The sequence below is a fragment of the Rhinopithecus bieti genome, unplaced genomic scaffold, assembly GCF_001698545.2.
Source record: "Rhinopithecus bieti isolate Rb0 unplaced genomic scaffold, ASM169854v2 scaffold_75895, whole genome shotgun sequence".
Lineage (NCBI taxonomy): Eukaryota > Metazoa > Chordata > Mammalia > Primates > Cercopithecidae > Rhinopithecus > Rhinopithecus bieti.
In genome coordinates this window covers 31185-39983 of record NW_016827862.1, presented here as the reverse complement: position 1 = coordinate 39983, position 8799 = coordinate 31185, and the positions used below count along the sequence as shown (strand labels likewise).

Genomic DNA, 8799 nt, shown 5'->3' with positions numbered 1-8799 from the left:
TTTTTTTTTTTTCTGGAGACAGGCTCTCACTCACTCTGTTGCCCAGATTGGAGTGTAGTGGAGTGATCTCGGCTCACTGCAACCTCTGCCTCAAGCGATTCTCCTGCCTCAGCCTCCCACATAGCTGGGATTATAGGTGCCCGCCACCACGCCTGGCTAATTTTTGTATTTTTAGTAGAGACGGGGTTGGGAAGGGGGGGGGTCTCACCATGTTGGCCAGGCTGGTCTTGAACTCCTGACCTCAAGTGATCTGCCTGCCTTGGCCTCCCAAAGCGCTGGGATCACAGGTGTGAACCACCATTCCTGACCCACAAAAACATTTTTTTAAATGTGGGTAAGGTCATGAACTTTGGTTGAATCACAATCGTACCTCTTATTGAGAACTCACTATGGGCCGAGCACTGGTTGTGCAATTTGCAGATGCTACCTCATTGACTCTTTCCTACCATTCTGTGAGGTAGGTACTATTTCTTCTTAATTTTGCCTATAAGGAAATTGAAGCTCTCGTTGTGTCCATGTAACTTGCCTGAAGACACACAGACAGAGACTTTGGGCATCATGACTACCTAATAGGTGCTCAGCAGATGGTAGCAACTGTGGTAGAAAATGAAGCCATATCTACCTGATGTACCATCTAAGACAGACAGCTGAGAATCCCAAGGGCTCACACAGTTCTACTGGGCAAGTTAAAAATTCTCATGCATTTATGCTATCTTTTCAAATAATACAGTTTCTTCTGCCTTATATGCAAAGCATACATTTTTGGGCCAAAATTAAAAAAAAAAAAACTCTATGTAACTTGAATGCAGATGTATCTTTAATTTTCTATGAAAAATAACTTCCATTTGCATTGAAGACATTTAACAAGCAACTTGGTAATAAAAAAAGTCAGAATTAGAGATGTCACAGGACTAAGGAAGGAGATGAAAAAATCATTTGTAAAATAAAATAAAGCTTCTATTCATTATTATATTGAAGAAACGCTAACTACTGTATCTCATAAACATAACAAAACAGCAATATTTCAAAATTCTGGAGCAACAACAGAACCATAAATAGCATTGGGACTTTGTAGGAAAAAGCAGCTTCATTAATAGATTTCTATGATGGATGAAAAGGTTTGTGAGAGATGGTATGTGCCACAATTTGATTGTGTAATGTAATGCATATTCATATCTATATATCTCTATATATCTATGCTTATTTATATATAGATATATATGAGAGAGATCTATTTATTTTAAGGAATTGGCTCTTGCGATTATGGGTGCTGGCAAGTTAGAGATTTGTAGGGCAGGCCGGCAGGCTGGAAGTTCTGGCAGGAGTTGGATGTCGCAGTTTTCAGTCCAAAGGCAGTCTCGAAGCAGAATTCCCTCCTCAGGCGACTTCAGTCTTCTCTCTTAAGGCCTTTAGCTGATCAGATGAGGTCCACCCACATTATAATGGGTAACCTGTTTTACTCAAAGTCTACTGGCTTAAATGTTAATCACATCTAAAATATACCTTCACAGCAATATCTAGACTGGTGTTTGACCAAGCAACTCGGCACTATAGCCTAGCCAAGTTGCCACATACAATTAACCATAACAACTAGTATATTCAAGCAAACTGGGAGGAGTCTATCTATACTCAACTGGCAGGAGTAACAGAAACAGACAATCTGCGATGTTAGTTGATTAAGTGAAGGAGAGTAGAGTGTTTAGGTGTGGCAGCTGTTGCTTTAAACATTTTTTTAAATGTATTAATATCATGGTAAGGAGTTTTATTTTTTTCTTTTATTTTTTAAGTTCTGGGGTACATGTGCAGGATGTGCAACAGGTGAACGTGTGCCATGGTGGTTTGCTGCACCTCAACCCATCACCTAGGTACTAAGCCTGGCATGCATTAGCTCTTTTTCCTACTGCTCTCCCCTAAAAATTAATTTATTTAAACAAGAAATAACTGTAAGTGGAAAGTTTCCCTTGATTTCATAGATATTATTAAAATTAGGTATTCCAAGAGCCCCTGAGACGGATGAATCAAAGCCTTCGGTAGTGTTGATGAGAGATGCATCACTGAGGGAGCCAGTGTAAAATTAACCCTAGCTTCCTGCTGGTGCCACAGCAGGGTGCTTGAGGGGAAAGCCAGTTCTCAGCATGAACGGGCTGCGGTGGAACCCTATTTCCAATTGTCAAGGCAGGCTCGGCATCTTTTCCAACATCCTAGTAACCCAAAGGAAGGAACTGAGATAACTACTAATAGATTACTTAGAGAGAAAGTCATTAAAACAGGACACAAAACGGAGGTATAAAAGGAATATTTATCTTTTAAAAATACAACTTTGAACACTACTGGCATTTCATTTACAAAGTATTTTCGTGAAATACTCTCCATTGGCTTTGCTTACTCAGTACATTCTTTTATCTTCAATCGAGACTCAAGGGAGGGTATGCTTGCATTATTATAAGTACCACAACCACCACCACACACAATAAAGACCATCTCTGCCTCAGGATATTTGCCCCAAACCTTCATCCTCTCCGTTTCCTTTCCACCAAGCAGAAGTTTCTGAATAGTCCACTCACATGCTGCCATTGCGATTTGTCGATGGGCGCTACAGAACTGGAGGTGTCTCTGGCAATCTGCACTCCAGGTGGAGCTGACTTATTTGTAGAAAGCCTCACAAACCCTGGCTCATTATTTATTCATTGATTCATTACTATTAATACTTATATCAAGTCTTTGCAAACATTCAGCATGAAGTAAACAGTATTTACAGCAGTACACGGTTTGCAATTCAACACACTGACAACAGAAGCAAAGGGACCAAGAGACCGTAAGAAGGCCAGAGGGGAAAGAAAATTAACACAAATCCCTTCTGTCACTGTGTGCGTGCGCACGTGCGTGTTTGTGCGTGTGTGTCCACACATGAGCGTGTTTTAATTCACAGAAAACGGAACATGCCCTCCTTTAAAAGCAGACTATTTACAAGTGATTCTGAATAGCACGAACACATGCCAGTCATACTGGATACTTGCTTTCTGCAAACACATCTAGATGTACTTTTTACAATTCTGAAACAGATCTTTAATGTGATATGTTACAGAAAATAACTTTGGAACATTTGTCAACTTTTGGTTCATAGTAATTTTGCAAAAAGCCACAAACCATGCTTTGTCATTTAAAAGGTGAACCTGGTCAGGCACCTTCTAGAAGACACTGATGTGTTATTTATTTACTGGTCTACTGGGGATTGGAAAGACAATGGCAGTTACACAGAGGACTTAGTGCCGCTCTCATTCCTTTCACCAGTAGCAACATTAATGTAAAGAGAAGTTTAGAAACACAAATCACATACAAATCATCAAAACATTTCAGTTAACAGTGTTTAAAAAAATACCAAAGTCTACAACAGTAGTACAGACACTGAAAACACTCCAAATACTGTTTAGCCTCAGGACTTTTGCAATATTTAAAGACAACCAATTGACAGAAAGGGGAGGAAGTTACAGCACTTGCGGTTTGAGGCAATTTCTCTTAAGGGCCTGTAGTTCGAGGTGCTGTCCTAGGATCCTTATTTTAACTCAAAAGATTTTCCAGGAATGAATTGACAAATTCAAAGGAACTTCCACTTGAAAACCATTAAAAATACAAATCACTTTCTATGCTTGTCCAACACATATTTATCTTCAGGATCCCAAGTTGTTAGACAAAGAGATTTAGGTCAGCTTCAAGCCCTCGAAGCCACAGAATTTCCATCTCTTTTCCAGGCTGGCTCCAACTCCAGTCATTTCCTGCTTGAAGGTATGCTGGAGTCTACCCATGAGACACTCCACATCACTGGTGCAGATCTGTGGGACAGACAGAACATCTCCATTCAAAATCAGTTCTATTTTCCTAATCTTCTTTCCCAGTGTTTCCTACTTTAGAATGCTGATGTGTCTGTGTGTGTGTTGGGTGGGGCAGGGCGGGGTGGGGGGTGGGGGCGTTTAACCTCCTTCCGCTCCTTGCGCATTTGTGTGTGTTGGCAGAGTGGCTTCCAGCCAGCAGGGTTCCTCTGCTGTGACCATCAGACAGGGTCCGCTGAGTTGCTATCAGAAAGAGCTGGGGTCAGTCATGTGGAAAGGCCTGGGTTTGTAAGAAGCTGAATGATGGCTGCTCTGTGCTGGTGATGCTGTGTGTAGGTCCACTGAAGCTGCTGAGCCTTTTCGGAGGGGAGGAAGGTAGAAATGGCTGCCACCAGAGCAGAATCCCTCACAAATGCGTTAATTCATAATGAAGTAACAGGAATGGGGAAAGCTCTGTGTTCATACTTCTCTGCATTGTCTTTCTCTCCCCACTTCTCTCTCTCTCTTTCTCTCTCTCTCTCTCTCTCACACACACACACACCCCTCAATACGAAAACAAAAACAAATCTGTGGACTCTTTTAGGACTTGTTTTAGGTGGTCATCTTCACATTAGTAGAGTTAGTAAGTTACTCTCCTCACTATGAGCCTTGGCACCAGGGCTTGGGTAAAGAGCACCAGGGGATCCTGAAAGAAACCTAGAATTGGCACCACAATGAATGTCCCTGAAGCTGGAGGGGCCCCAGTTCTGTTGGTATCACCTCAGGCTGTCTTTGGGAGGCCCTGGCACTACTTTGGCAGGAAGTTGCTAAGGGGGAGCTAGGCCTAGGCTAGGAGTGCAGTTATGCCTTCTTCCCAGTGCCGTATCCAGTCAAGTGAACGAAGCACATGCCAGGGTATCATATAGAGTAGAATCCCCATTTCAGAAAACATAGATAATGTGTATAGACATATACATTTAATATAGGTGCAGCACACTTGCAGGAAAGGGTCTGAAATCTGTGCCAAACTGTTAACAGTGGTTATCCTCAAGCAGTGGGATTGTGGGTGGTAACCTGCACTTTCCCTTTACTAGATTTCTGTACGGCTTACATTTTAAAGATAATGTGCATGTATTATTTTTGTAAATTAAAAAAGCAGCAGATGGTTTTTACTGACACATAGTTCAATTTCATACCATTGCAATGGACTGCTTGGTCCTAGTATTCACATTGCATCCTCCCCTTCACTGCCAAATGGGCCATTTAATTGCAGAATAGCATCACTTCCCAGAGGGAAATGAAGGGGGAGTGCTAGCTAGAATGAAAGCAAATGCCATTGAAGAGGATGTATCACCACAGCTGGGATGTGGTTAGAACAGTAAGACTCCCAAGTGGGCCACTGCCTTTGTTAAGAGGACATATGCTTAAATGACTTAACATTTTGGACAGCACCTATATTCAATGGCACTTCTCGAAAGTCCCAGATCCTATGAAATAGGCAGTACAATTTATGGGCACATTTCCCTGAATGCTGCTTCTGAAAAAAAAGTATCCTGAGCTGATTCATTCTGAGGAGTCAAGAGTCCTCTCTAGCCTCTTAGAGGCATCCTTGATTTCCTAGGGAATTAGCACTTACCCCTGCTCCAGATGCCCTAGGAGTTCCCCCAAAGGATAGCATCCAGAAAAGGAAATGGACCATGAGATCATCTGTGAGCAAATATTCAGTCTGTGTTACAGAGGCCCTCAGCTCATTGCTCTATCTTTTTTTTTTTGCTCCTGCCTCCCTTGTTTTGTAATAGACAATAGCAGGGGTGATGGTGGGAGAGGTGGATGGTGTAAGACTTCCTTTGAAAATGAACATTGGCTAATGGCTAAAAACCCAGGACAAAAGTTTGATGGGGCCGGGTACGGTGGCTCATGCCTGTAATCCCAGCACTTTGGGAGGCCGAGGCACGTGGCTTGCTTGAGTCCAGGAGTTCGAGGCCATCCTGGGCAATGTGGCGAAACCCTGTTTCTATAAAAAAATACAAAAATTAGCCAGGCATGGTGGCATGCGTCCGTAGTCCCAACTACTCAGGAGGCTGAGGTGGAAGGATTACTTGAGCCCATGAGGTTGAGGCTGCAGTGAGCTGTGATCTCAGAAATGCACTCCAGCCTGGGCAACAGAGTGAGACTCTGTCTCAGAAAAAAAGTTTGATGGGTAAGAAAGCTGATATGGATTGGTTTGCAGCTTATAGGTAAATTAAGAGAAAAGAGGAAAAATCTTCTAAGATGTATGTTTGAAAAAGGATGGTCAACTTATTCAAGTTTGCCTGAGACTGCCCTGGTTTTAACATCGAAAGTCTCAAGTCCCAGAAACTCTTCAGTACCCAGCAAACCAGGACACACGGTCATCCTACTTGCAAGGGGGAAGCTCTGCTCTGAATCACAGTGAGAGAGCAGGTGAGGGAAACTTCCTGAAAGCAGTAACCAATGACCTATTTATGCTTGAGGAGAGTCAGGTTACCTGTTAACAAAGAACTCCACACATCCCCTTGCATCCCCATTTTAGGCCCCCATATACCTTATTATCAAGACGGTGCAAGTAGGAACAGATGTATTCAATGCTTGCTCCAAATGGGTGAACATGAAGGAATGTGGAGATAATCCCTACAGAGACAAGAGCATGGAGGTTATACTTGAGCCTTGTATTCCTTGAGGTTCCACATGACAGTGAATAGCAAGCGCTGACTCATATGTACAACATAAATATACTGGACACTATTCTAAGTTTACACGTATCTTACTCATTTAATCTTTATAATAATCCCATGAGGTGGGTATTGTCATCCCCATTTCACAGCTGAGGACGCTGACGCACTAAAAGTGTGAGCAACTTGTCCAAGGTCATACAGCTGGTAAGTGGCAGAGCTGGTATTTGAACCCAGACAGTCACATACTGCCTCTTACTGTGCTGTATCACATGTAGAAAAGCTGGCATTTGAGGAGTCACTTTCATTGTTTGTGATAGCTAAACACTGTCTGAATTCAAGGATTTTATAATGAATTTATACTGTGCCGGGCTTTTGCAGTTCCTTCACAGTCTTTAGACTTTGGCCTCTTAGGTGTTAATAATACCTTGCTGTTGTGGTAAACGTATAAATCATGTACTTTCCTGATTAACCTTGTGCCTCTCACAAAGTCTGCTGATTGTATTTGGGTATTATTTTGTGAATAGCTCTGTAAAGAAAAGCCAAACATTTCATTCACGGCTAACTCAAGTGGTTACTAGCATTCTGTGCTTAGAGCCTCGAATCTCTTTGTGTAACAGAATTCTGATAGCAGTTTACAGCCTCCAGGAATGCCCCTGATTTCCACTTAGCCTGACTCTGGGGTGACTGGCAGCTTCACATGCTGCCTTGATTGTTCTGGCCATTAGGTTAATTGTTCTAATACTATTTTCTCTGGCAACAGGTGGAAAATAAATTGCTCAAAAGTATAATATTTCTTTCTTTCAATTTGTTTTGAGTTCACCTCCTTTCATAAGATCTTAAGTGCATCAAATAGACCCAGAATTGAGTTTGTTGAAAATTGCCAGGAAATAAAAGCAAAATTTGATTTGGTTTCTAAACTACAACTTGCCTGTCCCTTTAAGAGGCTGACAAAAGACTAACACAGGTTTAAATTGGTGTTTGAAGTTCAATCAAGGGGGTAAGTTGGAGAGGGGTTCCAGAAGGAACTGATGGCAGGGCTCAAAATCTGTTCAAAAGGGATGCTATTACTTAGAACATTACTTTATTCTTAAATGGCTAGGTAAATTGAAGTTCTAAACACTGATTCTGGCTGAGAAACTTAAATTCTGAAGAAGACATTCCATGTTTGAAGAAATTCTAGATGTCCTGGCCAAGAAAGGCTGTCAAATGCCAAGAAATAATTCCAGAGGTTTAAAACAAGCGATTTTGTGGGTTCACACCCAAAAGCTGATTGAAAATAGATTTTCCTTTCTCTGTGCCAGCCGAAGTCTACCTTCTTTAAAAAACAAAACAAGAAACACTTATTTTAAGAATCTTTTTTTCTAGGACTATCCATTCACAGAGGCTTCCTTCTATCCCCAGCATTTCTCTGACAGGTCTCCCTGTTGCCATGCCAATTTGTTAAGAACTTGGAGTTGGAAGACGTTAATAAGTTGTAATAAGTTGTCACTTTTCTTGAAGATTCAATGGCAGGGCCCCCTGTGCATCTTTATTAACATATCAAAGTGTTAAATCTGAGGATAATATCCATTACCAAAGGAGGCAGAGATATCTTAAAAATATGCAGAAGCCAGTCAGTGTGAAGGGCTTTTGAGACTAGAGTGGGGCTACTGTATAGCTCAGCTTCCTAGATGGCAGCTGGGATTATCTGCTGTGGCCCAAGACCAGTCACTCTTAAATGATTAGCCCCTCTTAAATATTTTACAGCCTCAATCTGCCACTGTTCTCCAAATGGTTAATAGTGTTGTGAAGTGTAAAATGTTTTCTACTTACTGAGGGCTTACTATGGACCAGGGACTATGCTAAGTGATTTAGGTGAGTTACTGTATTTAATACTCACAACTGCCCTTTCGGGTCGGTAATATCATTACGTCCATTTTGCAGATGGAGGAACTGAAGCTCAGAGAAGAAATGGTGGGGTCAAGATGGGAAGCCAGGTCTGTCTGATTCTTTAAATATTTGTGCCATCTTGCTTTTCTGAATGACTTTTTACAGAGAGCAATGCTAGCATGAACCTCATCAGAGCCCACTAGTGTCCAACACACCGCAGCTTCCTGAGTCGTCTGCCACTGTGTTATAATCAAAAAATAAACATCTGGTCTTTGTCCCTGGTCCCCAGGGCACACAGCTCCTAAAACCCTTGGAATTTCTGGAGTGATGAGTTAAGATGATGGGTAGCTGGGGGCCCCTTATAGCTTTAGAATTGGGGCTGGCCATCAGAAAGTCTTAGGCATGATCAGAGAGTTGGAACATCAGGGAGG

The 8799-nt window shown here is 41.9% G+C and overlaps 1 protein-coding gene across 1 annotated transcript in view; it reads right to left on the bottom strand.

The window, feature by feature from the left end:
• Positions 1 to 2279: 2279 nt before the first annotated feature.
• Positions 2280 to 8799, bottom strand: part of LOC108523505 (ecto-NOX disulfide-thiol exchanger 2) — a gene marked incomplete at its 5' end in the record, with an annotated part of 36352 nt that continues 29832 nt past the window's right edge. Inside the window, 2 exons of the mRNA XM_017864147.1 lie at positions 2280 to 3830; positions 6370 to 6455. Of these exons, the coding sequence (XP_017719636.1) occupies positions 3699 to 3830; positions 6370 to 6455 (218 nt within the window). The remainder of the gene's footprint in view (positions 3831 to 6369; positions 6456 to 8799) is intronic.